Raw genomic sequence first — 19,788 nt, 5'->3', positions numbered from 1 at the left:
AATCAGTCTGATTTACAGACAATATACCACAAAAATTGAATACTGAAGTGTGTTGCACAAGAAAATATTTTATGGGGCTGTATTCTCCTTCCCTGATAATGGGATATTTTATGCTGAATATATCCAAAGTTAAAGAACATCCATAACAAATGATTCAAAGGCCAACACTTCAACAGAATTGACATTTTGAATTTCAAGAAGTCTCAAAAGGTCATACTAACATTTTAAGCAGAAAGCTGCTCACTGGTGTCTTATTATATCAAATTCCAGTTCAGATGGGACTTTTAAAAGTAATTGTATAAGACTTCCAGGAGAATATTTTTGAGATAGAATTACAAGCATTGTTTAAATTTGCATAGAAGTATTCTATATTATCTGGTGTCCTAAAAATGTTTTTCTTCGACAATAAACAGGTTTTTAGCTATTATACATGTAAAAACAGGCTTGAAAACCATAACAGCAAGACTTTTTAAAGCTACAGAATCCAGAAGTTAAGAAGCATTTATAGTATAAATGGAAACTTTCAGGGCTTTACAATCATTATCTAGAAAAATATATCAACTGAAGAAAGTCTGTTTCATTTCAATAATTTACACATATTTCAAAGCCTAGCTCAGAAGTTCCCAACCTTTGTGGCTTGGTGGCCCAGCTGGGCCATGTGAGTGGTGGGCCAGTACACACGCACACACATGCGGCTCAACTTGTGTGAGAGGTGGGCCAACACGCATGCATGTGCTATTGCAGCTTGACTGCAAGTCAAGCTGCTTGCGAGAGTGCCGTCCTGCCGCTTGTGCAATTCTAGCTGCACGTGCATTTGCAAATAGGCCCCGGCCTGGTAATGGGTCATGGCCCAGGGGTTGGGGACTCCTGGCCAGCTGTCTTTGTAACTTTGTTTCCCCAAAAACAAGACCCAACCCGAAAATAACCTAACCCGAAAATAAGCTGTAGCCTGATTTTTTGGGGTGTGCCTAATATAAGCCCTACCCCAAAAATAAGCCTGGGGGGTGGGCATGGCCAGCACAAGCAGTGGCAAGTGTGGGGGGGCAAATGTGTCTTGCAGCAGCACAGCCTCCCAGCCCCTTGGCACAGAGCAGGTAAGTTCGTGCGTGGAAGCAGAGGCAGGGGGAATGTTTGGGCACCTATGGGGCGCTTAGAAAAGGAGTGATTCGCTCATCTCCAAGCACCCTATTCACAAGCAGATGGAGCTTCCAGTCTCCGTCAGATCTCTGTTTGGGGGAAAAGTGTTTGGGTGCCTATGGGGCGCTTGGGGCAGCTCCATCCCTCCCCCCACCTGCCTCACCTCATGGGGGCAGCACAATAGTGCAGGCCATGTAGCCTCCTGCTGTGAGCAACCACAGAATTGGACCAGCAGCTGGACAGGACTGTTGGTGTTGCCACCGCTGCAAGGTAAGCCAGGGGTCAGGAAAATAAACAAGACATCCCCCCAAAATAAGACCTACTGCCTCTTTTGGAGGCAAAAAATATATAAGACTGGGTTTTGTTTTTGTGGAAACACGGTACATACTTTGATATAGAAAACTACAGGTAGTTCTTGACTTACAGCTATCTGTTTAGTAATCATTCAGTTATAATGGTGCTGAAAAAAGTGTCTTATGACCATTTTTCACCCTTACCACTCTTTCAGCATTCCCATGGTCACGTGATCAAAATTTGAGCACTTGACAACTGGCATGTACTGTATTTAAGATTGTTGCAGTGTCCTGGGGTCATGTGATCACCTTTTGGGACCTTTTGACAACCAAAGTGAACAAGGAAGCCAGATTCATTGAACATCCATGTTACTAACTTCACTGCAGTTATTTTACTTAATAACTGTGGCAACAAAGGTTGTAAAATGGGACAAAACTCACTTAACAACTGTCTTGCTTAGCAACAAAAATTTTGAGCTCAACTGTCATAAGTCAAGGACTACCTGTATATAGAAAAACAAGAGCGACACAACCAAAGAGAACCAGAATTCTTTTATCTTTTTGTTCCTCAGATGGGAATAAATGTAAAATATTTTGTGCCTATTCTAACAGTTGCAATGAGACAAAAGTATCTTGTTTTAATTTCTAAGCAGCTAAATAAAAATCACAAGCTATAGTATATCAGAAACATGGATTAATTCATTCAAAACAAAATGTTACTGAAACATATAATTGGAGTCAGACTGCTCTGTTAAATCAATCTACTAATTTTCATCCACGTGAACATATGAACAGCTCCCAATTCTCCTTCAGCCTTGTTTACAGAGACATGGACAACAGCTATTACTTTTTATATAAAGTTCTGGACCATCAAAATTAATTCTAGTTAACATAATAGATATATTTCTTAAGGGATTTATTTTGAGACTGCTCAATTATATTTAACATTTTTTTGTCCAGAACGAAAGTGTGTGGGTTGTTGTTTGAGCTCTGTTCAAATATTTAAGGATCCTAATATCTAATTCCAATTATGCCTGCAGTGGGTTCTTCCTAGCACAAAGGAGTCCCAGCAACAAAGCATCACTAATGTTTAAAAAATTGCAGGGAAGCAGATCCATCAATTAAGCCTCTGTGAGAAGGAAATAACATGCATTTACTCCCTTTCAAAACAAAATATTAACTAAATTACAGAATCTTCCAGGATAGGGTGAAAAGGATCTCATTAGTTTTCACAGTATATTAAACATATAGTGAACAGGCCATTCATAGATGAATGTGATGTGACACCAACTAACATCATAATGGATTACAGTGATCCACGTTTATTGACAGTTGTATAAACATAACAGTTTACAAAGTAAGGATTAAGAAGTTGATTTTTTTGCTATAACCTGAATGTGCCTGATTTTTTTTTGCAGCTCTATAACATCCTAACAGTATTTTAAGTCCACAGTAACTATGAAAATGAAGACAAACACAAACAAAGGCAAAATTTAATTTGTCACAGTTATTTAGACATGCTCTGGAATTCACCACGTTGATTGGTATACATTCCAATTAATTTCAGTAGAACCTTTTGCTTATATTAAGGATGTTGCCTTCTTTCCAAGTGCTACTATTAAGTCATTACATATATTAATTTGACTTTGAGACAAATTTTAACATTTTCCAATATCCATAGTTTTTAAAACTGTGTACTACCAGAAGATGGTATAGGACAGGAAGACCTGGAGGAACGTTGTCCATGGGGTCACGATGGGTTGGACACGACTTTGCAACTAACAACAACAACAACAACAACTATAACATGAAAAATAATAACTGATGACCTCATTAGTCCTTCAACACTGGAAAGACAAATTTGTGGCCCTCATTACTCAGTGGATTTTAAATCTAAAATTATTGTGACTTATGAATGAGTTGCATATAACAGTAGGTTACCTATGGGTGATTATCATGACGTAGGGTTATTCTTTATGTTATATAAAAGTATATAAACAAATACATTTTGATAAACATAGGTAAGTGTGTGTATAAGATTTTTGTTGTATTGCTTTTTTCTCTATTTTTTTCCTTTGTACTACTTCATTAAATAAGAGAAAGCAATTATTGTATAATATATGGAGAAATAAATGGCATGCAGTTTTCAAAAGCTCTCACCTTGCTCCCGTTTTTGAGAGTTACCCTCTAAAAATTATATGTTTATGTTCTTTAATGTAAGTTTACATATGTGTACAGGAGCCATTTTCCTTTTAAATCCCTTAATTTAGGAATCTTGATGTGGCTTTAAGGATTGTATTGTTGACTTACATGTACTGTATGCTAAATCTGGCCTGTTTCATCAATGAAAATGTTTCAGTTAAATTTGAACATGCAACAATGTATGTTCATATTGCATATGACATATATTATGGAATTAACATTATATGCAAACTTCTCCAGGCCTGCACAGTTCTGATGCTTAGCCCTGATGTTATTCTGCAGAACAATAAGCCCCTTTTGAGCTTACTCTGAAGCACAAGGCCTGAGACTAATGGGTTAATAGCAATCTAACTTCCATGCATTTTCCCATATGTATGCAGTGTGTGAAAACAGATTCATTCAAACTGTCAGCCACTGAAGGCATACATAGAATTTATTGCTTAACAGCACTATAAGCAATAACAGCATCAGCTCTTTTCAGAAATACCAGCAGGAAAGAGCCATCGCTTTCATTATTTTATGGCAAAAACACATATGAAGAAACAGGAATTCTTCACATTTTAAAACCAGGGCCTGCCTGTTTCTCAGTCCAGCCCTAGCTCCAAAACACGTATAGGTGACTCTTGATAACACTACCAGAGTTTTAATCAGATTTACCTTTTAAAAAAACGGCCCACACTTTTGCTTTCTTTCAATAGAAAGAAAAAAAAATTCAAAGTATAAGAGAAAGAGAGACCGTGTTGTTCAACCCAATTGCTTTCTTTTGGATTTGTGATGTAACATTTGTCATGGGATATTAATTAATTAATTAAACTTGTATTTGCTTTCTTATTGCACCGTGTATTGTGGATGGGATTACACATTCTTTGCATTTCTCTATAAACTGGCCAGAAAGGAGCAGATACAGTCTGAAAAACATATGCAGGTTTAGGGCTGAGGGTTATCCATCTCTGCTGTTATAATCTCATGGTTATTTTGATATTACATCTCTACATGCCTCAAATCTGGATGCTTCCTTTCCTCCTTCCTTCCTTCCCCACAGGGGCCAAAGATAGAACCCCACTATTCCATGTGCTGGGAGAAAAAAATCATTATTTTCTGCACAAGGGAAATTCAAGGAGCCATATTTGTATGAAGAATAACAACTGTACAATATGTTCCCCTTCCTGAATGCTTTCAGATTAAAATAGAAGTTCACTGTTTTTGATAATTGTGCTTCTTTTATTCATCTTTGGTATCACAGCAAAAATAATGGAGTACACACAGACACACACGTGTGCACATTTGTAAAACAGCCTTCAGCCTGGAAATTAGCATTTCCATTTCTACGTAGGCTGGGAGAAATAATAAATAGCCCCCTGTCAGAGGCTCAGAGAAGCCATCTTATATCTTCTTTACATCTACTGTCAGGCACTGAGCCAAGACAGAACAAAGTTCAAGGTGCTGTGGATTGAGATGGCCTGGTGCTAAAACAGCAGCTGATTCAGCAGTTTGCAGCTTTCATTTCTTTTTGTTGTCACTTTTCTAGGACCCTTTCATAAATCTGTTTGTAATTTCATCTTTTTCTTTTTACTCTACAAGCCATGTGGATCACAGAGAGATTCTTACACTCAAAGCACCCTTCTTAGGCAGATCTGGTTTCATAATATGGGGAATAAAGAGCTCATGAAAGTTTAACTGTAACATGAATCCACACCTCCACCTGTGATTAAAAAAGAAGAGATTTATTTCCATCTAGCAATATCCAGCCACTTCCCACCTGGTGTTTGAGAACATGAAAGAAATAGTTCAGAAAGACAAATAATAGCGATCACGTAAAGTCGCTTTTGTTCCAGATCTAGTCTTAAATGAAGTTGTCCTGAAACACAGGAGAGGTTTGGGGTGGGGTGGGTGGGTGGGGAGGAGAGTAAGAGCAAGAAAAGGCCATGGGTAGCAACTGAGAAGAGGCAGGGAAAAGGGTTGGGAAGACTGTTGACATCACAACTACTCTCTGGAAGAATCACTATTCTTACAAATCTTCATCTCAAGACTATATTCTGATGGTAAACTGATGGAAACTCATGGCTTTAGAAACAGTTTTGTAATCTTTCTACAAAAGACTTTTTATGGTGGTCTTCAGAATTGTTTTAGCAGGGCATGATGGGTTTCAGGAACCGGAAGCCCTGGTGAGATTAATGAGATTTATATAGGATATGGCCAGCTGAAATCTGCCTTGATTGTCTAATAAGGTATTCACATAACTGGCCCTGTAATAAGTGAAACAAGCAACAAATGTAGGTAATATTTGTTCAAATTCAGTTTATACATACGATCTACATGAAGCTCTAATAATATTCAATGGCAAAGATATGCAAAAATTCAGAAAATGCCAAAGAAGGAGCAAACAAGTTTTTAAGATTATATTAATTCTAAAGCATTAATTCAGTACTATATGCCAACTTAATTAATTTGTCCAAAGACTACTGAACGTGGAAAACTGAAAATTAAATATAATCCTGATTCTAAATTAAAAGAGAAATTAACAAGTACTAATGTCTTAATTATATACTGGTAAGTGAGGCAAATATACGTTCCAGGATAATGTTGCAGGATCCAATCTGGGTCAATTACCAGAGGTTTAGTCATCTGAGCTTTTGGACATTCATGCTGGAGCCTGTCCTCAGGGAACTTCTCTCTCACCAGAATGTGTGAGAATGTTTCAGGACCTTGAATTCTGTTCTGTCTTGACTCAGTGCCTAACAGTATGGAAGTAAACTCCTATTTTGATTATGTACCATCAAGTTTATGTCGACTGTTAGCAATCACATAGATAAATTTTCTTCAGGACAATCTATACCTGTCCTTTATGTCTTTCAACAGAGCGTCCATCTCCACTGTTACTGTGTCCTTTCACTCCTCATGTTTGTTTCCCTTTCCCTTTTCCAAAACTTTATGGACTTCTTAAGGCAGTTAAAACTTTGTATAATGTATCTGAAATAGGATAGTTTGGGTTTGTGTCTTCAGTGAGAACTCTGGGCAGATTTGTTGGACAATCTATTTTTTCTCTTGGCCATCCATACTATTCTTGGGAGTCTGCTCCAAGGTTCAAAAGCATCAATACATTTTCTGATCTGATTCTTCAGACTTCAACTTTTGCTTTCTTCAAAGAGCGTCAGAGGAAAAACTATTGCTTGCACAAATCTGATGTTTGTAGGTATAGACCAGGGGTAGGCAACCTTGGCTCTTTTATGACTTGTGGACTTCAACTCCCAGAATTCCTGAGCCAGCCATGCTGAGGGGAAAGGGAGAGGTTTCCAAGCTGAGCCATGCTGGCTCAGAAATTCTAGGAGTTGAAGTCCACGAGTCATAAAATAGCCAACATTGCCTACCCCTATACAGACCCATCCTTCTATCAGAATATGTTTTTCAAGGTTTTCAGTACTACTCTTTTAAATGCTAACCAGTCACATATTTCATGACTATTGGTTTCCTTGCTATTTATCACTTCAATATCTTCACTGTCAATTTTAAGGCTGTACTTATTGTAATTACTTTGGTCTGCTATTAAACTTAAGCTTATGTTTTTCACTGTGCTGCTTGATTTTCATTACTAGAACTTATGAATCATTTGCACGTTCTATCGGAGCACAATCATCAGCATAATACAGATTATTGATGTTTCTTCCTCCAGTTTTGAAACCATACTCATTTTCTTCTAATACAGCTTCCCCCATATTCAGAATATAAATTGAATAAATAAGGTGAAAATATATAGCCTTCTCTCAATACCCCTCACCTCTTTATTTCCTATCTACTGTGTTTTCCTAAAAGTAAGACCTACCCTGAAAATAAGCCCTAGCTTGATTTGGGAGTTGGCCTAATATAAGCCCTGCCCCCAGAATAAGCCCTAGTTTTGGGGCAAGGGCATGCCTAAAAATCAAGATAGGGCGGGGGGGAGGGGGGAGCTGCCCCATGTGCCCTGCACCCGCTTACTTTGCAGCCAGATCTCCCATGAACCAACACCTGCCTCGCTGGCCTACTTCTTCTGTGGCTGCTCACCACCGCTTAGCTGCATCACCCCCGGCCTCCATTTCACTATCAGAAACCTACAAGAAATGCCTCTGCAGCTAAGAATGGAGCTCCGGATTGATGTGCACATTGCCCCCCTCCAGCCTCCATTTTGCCAGCAGAGGTCTTCCAAAAAGGCCACTGCAGCAGAGAACCAAGTTCCAGATTGAATCTGTATTTCCTAAAGGCCTCTGATGGTGAAATGGAGGCTGGGGGCAACATGTGTAAGGTAAGACGATGGAAAAGACATCCCCCAACAATAAGACCTAGTGCCTCTTTTGGAGGCAAAAAAATAAAAATAAAAAAATAAGACCAGGTCTTATTTTCAGGGAAACATGGTAGATACTCATAGTCCATCCCACTTATGCAGCCTCTTTCAAGCATGCTATTTTACAAAACTCCTAAACTAATTCAAGCTTCACACTAAATCATTTCTTTGTAGCCGATCTCATGGGACTTTTCTAACTACAGCAGTAAAAGGATAAAGTTGCTACAGGTCTTCAGAAAGGGTGGTCATACGTAGATTTACCCATATGCGAAAAGAATGGTTACTCTTTCCCCTTTGCCATATAAGTGATATAATATCTAAGCTGAATATGCTTCTCCAAGGCTCATACAGCATCATACAAGCGCTGTCTTATCATACAAGCGCTGGATAATAATATGAACTGGGAGCCAATAATGTGACATGAACTTTTGTTAAGTAGTAACTTATCACATGGAAAATGCATAATAACACAAGGGGGTTCTATATGTACATCTCAGAATAATGTGTTACATGATTGTGTTACAAAATTCCATGGAGTTGACAAGAGTGTCAACTATAGATCACACCAGCAACAAATTTTAAAAACATGTGAAGGAGACTTGTTTGTTTCTATATTTACCTTCACAGATCTCTACGACAGAGGATTGTTGGCTGGGATTAGGAAGGATGGTACCCTAATCCTATGTGAACAGAATGGTTGTTTCTTTTTCTTTTTTTGCCAATTCGCCATTTAAATACATCTCTAGCATAATAACATTTATGCTTTTGAGGAGTTGTACAGAAGGCATGTGAGAGGCTGCAGCAGAAAAAGCAAGTGGAAAAGTCTCCTCTTCTCTGGTATGACCTTGCAGAGTTCTTTGCAGCACAACCTCAATCAGAATGCCTCCCATTTTATTTCTTGTGAGTGCAACATCCCCACACCAACCTCTGAACAAATATATAGTATTTCACATTACATCTCATATTAAAAATTATATTGCTGCTATCAAAGAAGGATTTGAAAAAAAGAAAGTTTCTTTTTGACTTTTGGCAATTGGATGAAGGGGAATATAAAGATCTTATGCAAAATATTACCCTAAACGGAAAGACACTTGAGCTACATACTGTAAGTGTGGAGAGGGACATTTAAGATATTTACTAAAAAGAGTGTGCAAAATGTTTTAATTCAAACCATTACCACTTTGAAATGCCCCATTTTGAGATCAAAACAGTTGTTTTACAGTTGAAGTGGTCTGTTTCAACTATTATGGCGGCGCTGTAGTTTCAAAATAGTGATCTGAGCTCAAAATAGAACAGCCCATTTCTGAAAAAGCTTTCCAAGAATACTGCAGGGACTTGTCAAGGCAGTCATCAAGAATAAACCTGACTCAAAGGCATGTTCATGTGCCTCTTTGTATGTGCATATGCACGGACAGACAGACAGACACACACACACACACACAGTACTGCTAGATACAACGTCTGAGTGAATACAGGCATCATTACATTCCCTCTTGCAACCTTGCTTACCTCCAGGTCATAGAGATATCTGAAGTTGCTCTTTTGGTTAGCAGCTCTCTTTACAGCTTCAGCCAACTCCATAGCTCCTCTGCCCCCCTCTGACCAGTGCCGGCAAGGGACTGCATCAAAAGCTCCAAACTGTTTGGCCATCTCACAGACTAAATTAATCTCAGCAGGAGAGTCCGTTCTGCCAACAAAATAGTTTTGGATTATTTCATTTGCAGTGATACTCATTAATCATAGGCGGGGTTGGCTTAAGGAATTTGGGGGCTCAATGCAACATCAGGTTTGGAACCTTCCACCCAGACCTAGAGTGATATCACAGATGGACTCCTGCAGAATGGCAGTGGAGGAAGAAGCGCAGTGTGCTTTAGAACAGAAGCCCCCAATCTTTTGGACACCAGGGACCGGTTCTGTGGAGAGAGGTTTTTCCGCGGGGCAGAGGGGGTGTGGTTTTGCATGTTGCCTGCATCCCATGGATGGGGCTTCACTTGTTTGAGTGGCCCAATTTCTGGCACGCCATGGCCCAGTGCCTGTCCACAGATCAGGGTTTGTGGACCCCTGCTTTAGAGGAAAGAGACCATTCACTATGCACAAAAAATTTGCTTAGTAGTTCTGTTAGCCTCTGGTTGGGCCTGTCTACCTCACAACCCCACTACATAGACAAGCAGTTGTACCTTCTTCATTTGTATGTACGTAACTCAGGCACCTACAGCTTGCTTTTGCCTGCTATTCCACGTGTGAAGAGGCACTTTCTGGACCAGCTCCATATGCTGTGGCCCCTTTAAAGGGCCCTCGATCATATATATTTAAAAGTTCTCCATGCTGGAAAATGGATGACAATAGTAGATTTGGGAAGACTAATTCTATTAATAAATGTCATTGGACACTTATGCATACAAATCTTGCACCATCTTATTTTTAATGTCACGACAGGTAAGCAATCCCAGCAAGAGCAAAGTAATTTATACACACATGAGGAGCTCAAATATCTACCAATACCTATAAATTAATCATAGAAATAGACACTGGTTTGCTGTAAAGGCCAGAAGCTGGTATTTCTTTTCCTTTCCCCTACCCTCCACCTGACTGCTTGCATAATCTGAGCATCCAATTCCTAGTAACTTTCCTGTTCCTCCTAATTAACTAAGAATTAGCCCCTTGAGGAATGGATCCCAAATCACAGGCAGAGCTTTTAAGGTTGACTTGAACTTTATCTTCTTCCCATTCAGACCTGACTCTCCTTCCATCACCTTTTTCTGAAAACCTTCAGTATGTACAATACACACAAATATTTTTACGCTGAAGGGGTTTCTTTGATATAATTGAAAGTTTGTTTTGAATATTATTTTGACTGGTTGCATGTAAGAAGTAAACAAAATATTAAAAATTAGCCACTCTCCTTAATTCTGGAGAAGGCTTTAATGATGGGAAATGTGGAAGGAAAAAGCAAACCAGGTTGACCAACAGCAAGGTGAATGGACTTGGTTACAGTGGAGATGGTTCACCTTTGGAAGACCTGAAGAACTAGATTAGGGACAGATCCTACTGGAGAAAAATCTGTCTTCATGGACGTTAAGACTTGACACTGACTGGATGGTACGTAACTGTAGACAGAATAAAGAATGGCCTTAAAGGACCGGAGAAAGAGCTGCTATCAAGGCAATGATCTGATAAGAGGGGCTTGAGCCTGGGCCAAGGAAATAATGTGAGAAAGTACAGGCCTTCTCACAGAATAAATTAATCTCGGCAGGAGAGTCCATTCTGACCCCCAAAATATTTATTGGATTATTTCATTTGTGTTAATATTCATCGATCATAGGCAGAATTGATCTGCACAAGTGGGAGGGATGGGGGGAAGTACCTTCAGAATTGCAAGATTCTGTTACTATAGCGGTTACAATAAAAGCAGTTGTGAACTATATGGTATTGGTTTTTTAATCTGCTCTAACTTGTTGGGCTGACATCAATCAATCAATCTCCCTAATTAAGTTGTTACATACATTCAGTGCTTTAAAATTGGAAGTGATGAGGCTGTTCAAATTTATTAGGAAATAATATACTCTAATATGAAGGTGTTTTCTCTTCTCATATCTTGTATATGACAGATCGCTGTAGTTACTTTTTTGTGAGACAGATGTACTCATTTCAGGTCAATTTCAACTTTTTTCCCCCATAAGATCTATCTCCAGGACTGGATATAACTAATGTCTGGCACAGATTAAGATCTGAATTATTACCTACAGGGTGGGACTTCTTGCCTCAAGTATTACCGTATTTTTCGGACCATAAGACACACCTGACCATATAACGCACCGAGTTTTTAGAGCAGGCAAACAAGAAAAAAAAAATCTGAACCAAATAGTACCGGTATACTAAAACAGGGCTTTTCAACCTTTTCATCCATTGTACCACTTTTAGGACAAGGCAATGTCCGAGTACCACCAGTCGCCCAGCAAGGTGTCAAAAACTTGACCCCCCCACCAAAAAAGGAAAAAAAATGATAAAGTACAGGTAGTCCTTGACTTACAATGATTCACTTAGTGACTGTTCAAAGTTACGATGGCACTGAAAAAAGTGACTTATGACCATTTTTCACACTTATGACTGTTGCAGCATCCCCAGGGTCATGTGATTTACATTCGGATGCTTGGCAATCGATTCATATTTATGATGGTCACATTGTTCCAGGGTCATGTGATCGCCTTTTGCAACCTTCTGAGAAGCAAAGTCAGTGGGGAAACCAGATTCACTTAACAATCATGTTACTAATTTAATTTCTCTCTCTCCTTCTCTTTCTCTCCCTCTCTCCCCCTCCCTCTTTCTTTCTCTCTCCTCTCTCTCTCCATCTCCCTCTTTCTCTCCCTATTTTTCTCTTTCCCTCTATCTCTCCCTTTCTCTCCCTCTATTTCCCTACCTTTCTTTCTCCTTCTCTCTCTCTCCCTCTTTCTCTCCCTCTCTATTTTTCTTTCCCTCTATTTCTCCCTTTCTCTCTCTCCCTCTATTTCCCTCCCTCTTTCTTTCTCCTTCTCTCTCCCTCTTTCTCTCTCCCTTTCTTTCTCTCCCTCTCTCTTTCCCTCTCCCTCTATTTCTCTCCCTTTCTTTCTCCTCTCTCTCCCTCTTTCTCTCCCTCCCTATTTCTTTTTCCTTCTCTCTCTCCCTCTCTCTCTCTCTTTCTCTCTCTCTCTCTCCCTCTCCCATTGTCCCTTCCTTCCTTCCTTCCTTCCTTCCCTTCCTCTTTGTCCTTCCCTCTCTGCATTAGAGCAGTACCCGCAGAGGCGGCCCTGTGGCCCGGCTTTCTCTTGCAGAAAGCAAGCTGAAACGGAGCGAGGGAGATTGCCAGAAATGCGAATCGGCCGATCTTGCGGTCTTGCAATCTCCCTCGCTCGGTTTCAGCTTCCCTTGCTACAAGAGAAAGCAGGCTGAAACGAGGGAGATTGCAGCAGCGCGAGATCAGCCGATTCGCATTCCTGGCAATCTCCCTCACTCCGTTTCAGCCTGCTTTCTCTTGTAGCAAGGGAAGCTGAAACCGAGTGAGGCAGATTGCAGGAGCGTGAGATCGGTGTTTCTCAGCACATGTCTATTCGTGCTCCTGGCAATCTCCATTGCTTTCCACTTGCAGAGGTTGGGGCTGGCCATATAGATCACCTTTGGACCATAAGACACACCCTCGTTTTCCCCCCAATTTTGGGGGAAAAAGTGTGTCTTATGGTCCGAAAAATACGGTATATAGCTTTACTGGAATTTCTACTTTTATTGCCATTATTATTATTAAATAAATTCAGCATGGTTTTCATCAGCTTTTAAAAAGGATCTTTCTGTATACATATTGGTGTCATTAGTATTAGTATATTATCCTAATTATTATTAGGTATTTACTAGGATATTATTAATTATTATTATTATTAGGATATTATTATCTTAATAAGAAGAACTATGCCTCAATGAAAGATTTTTCATCTTAAGCATTTGGAAAACTATTCTGTACTTTAGAAGATTATCAACACCTGTATAATCAAAAAGAACCTGTGGAACTGGTATTTAACTGGATGCTTTCAACAGGTGGCTGGATAAAAGAGCTACCATCAAGCCTGAAGTCCAAAAATTTGTATAGCCAATCAAAGCAGACACCCAGTTTTCTTTTTTCTTTTGCAGAAAACTCAGAACAAGATAATTGCATAGCTCTTCGACTTTGGAGGCAATATGTGTAATGAACACAGACTTGTAAAAAGAAAGCAAAATTCTGCATGCATACCTTAAAATAATTGTTCCATCTCTTTCTACAAATTGAATAGTTAATAGACATTCACTATTAGCAAAGAATCGCTTCAGGAAAAACGAAAGCATGATGCAAAGAAGAATGCAGCCCCAACCACTTCATTCTCTTCAAGGCTGCTTTCAGCTTTTTTTAAAAGATGGGGAAATTCCAAACAAATAATTCATATAGATAGGTTGTTCCTTTTTTTCAGAAATGGCTTTTAATATAAACTATAATAGGGTATCGTTAAACAAATTACAAATTTAAGAAAATAAAGAATGTAAAAAGGAAGGACTGATGATCAACATATCACATTTCCAATACACTTCTCATAAATGTAAGAATTTTAGAATGGATGTCTGCAAGGGAGAGGGGAAAAGGAAGGGCAAGGGCAAGAGAGTAAAAGTCACAACATGTGCATGATGACATCACCACACCCTGCCTTACCTACTTGCATCAGGCATTGGAATGCAAGAATGTAATGGTGGTCATTGCTCAATGAGGTCTCTGCCCTTGAGTTTTGGCATGACTGAATTATGCTAAGGATGCCATTAGTCTCAAGAAAGCACAGGAAGTTGAAAACAGGTTTACTTCACAATCCCATTCTACAGTGTCCTCTTTGTAATGGTCAAAGATAGCTAGAAATTTGAATTTTATATATACTTGCAAAAAACTTTCTCATGGGTAAAACCTTGAATCAACATAGAATGTCTGCGATATGGTGAGGGCTGAATATCTCCCAAATAGTCAGGAAGCTGCTAATTGCCTTAGTTCAGACATGTCAAACACAAGGCCCGGGGGCCAGATCCGGCCCGCGAAGTGGTTTCATGTGGCCCTCGAAGCCTTCCTGAAAACAGTGAGGGAACGGCCCCCACTGCCTTGGCCCTGGCCCAGAGACCCTCCTTCTGCCAGAGACCCTCAGATCTGTCCCACTCCTGCCCAGGCCCCCATAGGCACCCTTGATGCGAACGATGTAGAGCTGGCCATGCCCACCCAGTAGGCCATACACACTCTGGCCACGCCCACCCAGTAGGCCACGCCCACCCTGGCCATACCCACCCGGCCCCCTGAGGGCAACCACAGTGCTGATGCGGCCCTCAATGAAATTGAGTTTGACACCCCTGTAGTTCTTCTCAGTTCCTCTCTTTCAGGGGTGTCAAACTGCCAGCTCACGGGCCGGACATGTCATCCAGAAGCCACGCACACTCTGCAAAACTGTCCCGATATGTTGTGTGACGTCACGCGACGTCGTGAGTTTGACATGTCTGCTCTATTTCTACATTCGTTGGGCTGCCTCTTCATCATCACTTCTATTGCCATATCTGTTGCTTAGGCTCATCTGCTGACTTTCATATCAATGTCCCCTCAATTCTTTAATGCTGAAATTATATTTTAATGAGGCAATACTGGCAACCAATCCACACACAACCTCTCACAATAGTTAATTAATTAAAAATTGATTTCGGAGGAAAAAACATAAGATAAAATCTAGTTCACATAAAAATAATGCTCATCATTTCTTTTTTCTTAGGTGTGGAAGAGAAAAATTATTTTACCTGAAAACATTAAGCGCCAGAACCACAGGAACCCCAAACTGCTGGGTAATTTGAATTTGCTTCAGCAAGTTGCTGCAACCATCTGACACCAGCTTGAGATTCTGTATGGGGAATGAAAGAAAACCAACAACAAATATAAATTTGTTCTGTTTGTTTATTTCTAATAGAAAAATGTTTTATTACTGTGCACTTAATATACAATATGGATCAGTGCAATGAATTTCTGTCCACTTACACTAGTTCTTATGTCCAACTATCTTAAACAGAAATGCCTGTCAAATGTGCTAAGAGGAAAAAAAAAGGTATGGGAAATTGAATAGAAATTGCCTATGTCCCTCTTATATATTAATTACCTTCTTTCCTGTGATATAATTATTTGTTAGATTTATATCTTTCTACCTTCTAGAAGTGACAAGTGGCTTACATAGGGATCTCCGTTCATTGTATTCCTGTAGCAGCAATCTTTTGAAGTAGATTGGGCTGAGACAGTGACTGGCCCAAAGTCACTCCGTTAATTTCCACAACTGAGGGGATACTTGAATATGGACTAGAATGTGAAACTGCTTCTACTGAAAACCTTACAATGTTTGATACATAAATGAAATTATATTCACTGATAATATCTACATAGCAATATTTTTAGTGCTATTATTAGCTGATCAAGATGTATGAGTGAATTCACATCCCTGGCCACATGGACTTGCAGTATGAGATTTTCAGAGCATTTTGAGATCATTACTACCTTCAACATTTTTGGGAGCACCACTTAAAAGATGCATGTGCACATGCACACCCACACCCACACACATACACACACACAAAATTAGTTAGGTCAAGGACCCAGGGAAAGTAAGGGAAGTAAAAAAGAATCAACCTTGGAATCTGAATGGAAGAAAAAACATAGTGTGTGAAAACAGAGAAGAGAAATACTAGCAATGGATTATGTGAATACAAGTGCTTTTTTCTGAGAGACAAGAAGTATTATCCTTTCACAGCTAATTGTTTAAGGCAGGGGTCCCTAACCTGTGGGCTGCAGCCTGATAGTGGGCCATGGCCTACTGGCCATGGGATAGGCTGGAGCCGCGAGGCACGAAAGCAGGCCACTGCTGCACCGTGAAGTGCATAAATGGGGTTCTGCCGCACTGTGAAGTGCAAAAACAGGATGCCGCTGTGCGGCAAAGCGCAAAAATGGGCTGCCCCCATGCCACAGGGTGCGAAAACGGGCTGCCGCTATGCCATGCAAAAACAGGCTGCCGCTGCGCCGTGAGGTGCAAAAATGGGATGCCGCCATGCCTCAGGTCATGAAAACGGGATGCCGCCACATCTCAGGGGGGCGAAAATGGAATGCCGCCATGCCACAAGGAGCAAAAATGGTATGCCACCATGCCGTGAGGTGCAAAAATGGGCTGCCACCATGCCACAGAGTGCAAAAATGGGATGCTCCCATGCCGCGCAAAATTGACCACCGCCATGTCTTGGGGCACGAAAACACTGCCGCTGCATTGCAGAGCATGGAAATGGGGCACTGCACCATGCAAGAATGGGGCAGGGCTAGTGAGTATCACATGGGCGCTAGCTCCACCCCATTGGCATCATCTGCATTTTCACAGCTCCATGTGCGTGCGCTTGCACACACACGTGAAAAATACTTTCCCCTCCTTTTCCCTCTGGTCCACCAACCAAGAAAGGTTGGTGACCTCTGCTTTAAGCAACTCACAACTATATTCAGAACCTCTGACTTTGTTATTTTTTGCCATTAAAAAGCTGGTGATATTCCAGAGACAAGTTTGTTTAAATATGAAATTTAATTTCCACCTTCTTCCTCCTGGTGAAACCCCAAGCAATTTACAAGCAAAGAATAAGAACAGTTTTAAATAAATCACCATACTATTACCATTGCCCCTTAAAAATAATACAAACAAAAGTTACAAAAGGGAAGTTAACATTTGGTTAATGTAGCCTTACAATCCCCTTCATGGATTACTGCCTTGTCGTGGTGAAGGGGCTTGCATAATTCAATGAAGCTATGAGCTATGCCGTGCAGGGCCACCCAAGACGGACAGGTCATAGCAGAGAGTTCTGGCAAAACGTGATCCACTGGAGAAGGAAATGACAACCCACTCCAGTATCTTTGCCATGAAAACCCTATGGACAGTACCAAAAGGCAAAACGATATGACGCTGGAAGATGAGCCCCTCAGGTCAGAAGGTGTCCAATATGCCACTGGGGAAGAGCTAGTAGCTAGTACTAGTAGGGCTAGCACTAGTAGCGCTAGAAAGAATGAAGCGACTGGGCCAAAGCCGAAAGGACGCTCAGCTGTGGATGTGTCTGGTGGTGAAATGAAAGTCCGATGCTGTAAAGATTTTTTCTCCATAGGAACCTGGAATGTAAGATCCATGAATCAAGGAAAGCTGGACGTGGTCAAACAAGAGATGACAAGACTGAACATCGACATCTTAGGTATCAGCGAACTAAAATAGACAGGAATGGGTGAATTTAATTCAGATGACCATCAGGTATAATACTGCAGGCAAGAATCCCTCAGAAGAAATGGAGTAGCCTTCATAGTCAATAAAAGAGTAGGAAAATCAATACTGGGATACAATCCTCAAAATGACAGAATGATGTCAGTTTGAATCCAAGGCAAACATTCAATATTACAGTAGTCCAAGTCTATGCCCCAACCACCAGTGCTGAAGAGGATGAAATTGACTGGTTCTATGAAGCCCTACAGCACCTTATAGAACTAACGCCAAAAAATGATGTCCTTATCATCATGGGGGATTGGAATGCTAAAGTAGGAAGCCAAAAGATAAGCGAAATAACAGGCACGCTTGGCCTTGGAGAACAAAATGAAGCAGGGCACAGGCTGATAGAATTTTGTCAAGAGAATACGATGGTCATAGCAAACACTCTTTTCCAACAACCCAAGAGATGGGTCTACACATGGACATCACCAGACAGTCAACACAGAAATCAGACTGACTATGTGCTCTGCAGCCAAAGATGAAGAACCTCTATACAGTCAGTAAAAATAAGACCAGGAGCTGACTGTGGCTCAGACCATGAGCTTCTCATTGCAAAGTTTAGGCTTAAACTGGAGAAAGTAGGGAAAAGCACTAGGCCACTCAGTTATAAATTAAATCATATCCCTGTTGAATTTACAGTAGAGGTGACAAATAGCTTTAAGGAATTAGATCTGATAGACAGAGTGCCTGAAGAACTATGGACAGAGGTTTGCAACATTGTACAACAGGTAGCAACCAAAACCATCCCAAAGAAAAAGAAATGCAAGAAAGCAAAATGGCTGTCTGAGGAAGCTTTGTAAATAGCTGAGGAAAGGAGGGAAATGAAAGGCAAGGGAGAAAAAGAAAGATACGCCCAATTGAATGCAGAATTCCAGAGAATAGCTAGAAGAGATAAGAATGCCTTCTTAAATGAACGGAGCAAAGAAATAGAAGAAAACAATAGAATAGGGAGGACCAGAGATCTTTTCAAGAAAATTGGAGAGATGAAGGGAACGTTTAATGCAAAAATGGGCATGATAAAGGACCAAAATGGCAGGGACCTAACAGAGGCAGAAGAGATTAAGAAGAAGTGGCAAAATTACACAGAAGAACTATACAAGAATGAGCTTAACGTCCCTGATAATCACAATGAGGTGGTCACTGACCTCGAGCCAGACATCCTAGAATGTGAAGTGAAGTGGGCCTTAGAAAAGCTGAGCAACAACAAAGCTAGTGGAGGTGACAGTATTCCAGCTGAGCTGTTCAAAATCTTAAAAGACGATGCAGTAAAAGTGCTACACTCAATTTGCCAGCAAATTTGGAAAACTCAACAGTGGCCACAGGATTGGAAAAGATCAGTTTACATTTCAATTCCAAAGAAAGGCAATGCCAAAGAATGTTCAAACTATCGCACCATTGCACTAATTTCTCATGCTAGTAAAGTTATGCTTAAAATCCTACAAGCTAGACTTCAACAGTATGTGGATCGAGAACTACCAGAAGTACAGGTAGGATTTCGAAGAGGCATAGGAACTAGAGATCAAATTGCCAACATACGCTGGATCATGGAGAAAGATAGAGAGTTCCAGAAAAACATCTACTTCTGCTTCATTGACTATGCTAAAGCCTTTGATTGTGTGGATCATACCAAACTGTGGCAAGTTCTTAAAGAGATGGGCGTACCAGACCATCTTATTTGTCTCTTGAGAAACCTATATGTGGGCCAAGAAGCAACAGCGAGAACTGGACACGGAACCACTGATTGGTTCAAAATTGGGAAAGGAGTCCGGCAAGGCTGTATACTGTCGCCCTGCCTATTTAACTTATATGCAGAGCACATCATGAGAAAGGCAGGGCTAGATGAATCAAAAGTTGGAATTAAGATTGCCAGAAGAAATATCAACAACCTAAGATATGCAGATGATACCACTCTATTGGCAGAAAGTGAAGAAGAACTAAAGAGCCTCTTGTTGCGGGTGAAGAAGGAGAGTGCAAAAGTTGGGTTGAAACTTAACATTAA

General features: G+C 40.4%; 1 protein-coding gene across 1 annotated transcript in view; it reads right to left on the bottom strand.

Moving 5' to 3' along the window:
• The window catches only part of MTHFD1L (methylenetetrahydrofolate dehydrogenase (NADP+ dependent) 1 like), a 146,263-nt gene that overhangs the window by 35,767 nt on the left and 90,708 nt on the right, over positions 1–19,788 (bottom strand). Inside the window, exons 23-24 of the mRNA XM_083348729.1 lie at positions 15,262–15,362; positions 9,457–9,634 (exon numbers count right to left, since the gene is read on the bottom strand). Of these exons, the coding sequence (XP_083204855.1) occupies positions 9,457–9,634; positions 15,262–15,362 (279 nt within the window). The remainder of the gene's footprint in view (positions 1–9,456; positions 9,635–15,261; positions 15,363–19,788) is intronic.

The sequence above is a fragment of the Vipera ursinii genome, assembly GCF_947247035.1.
Source record: "Vipera ursinii genome assembly, chromosome: 1".
Lineage (NCBI taxonomy): Eukaryota > Metazoa > Chordata > Lepidosauria > Squamata > Viperidae > Vipera > Vipera ursinii.
This window is presented reverse-complemented; position numbering and strand designations above follow the sequence as displayed.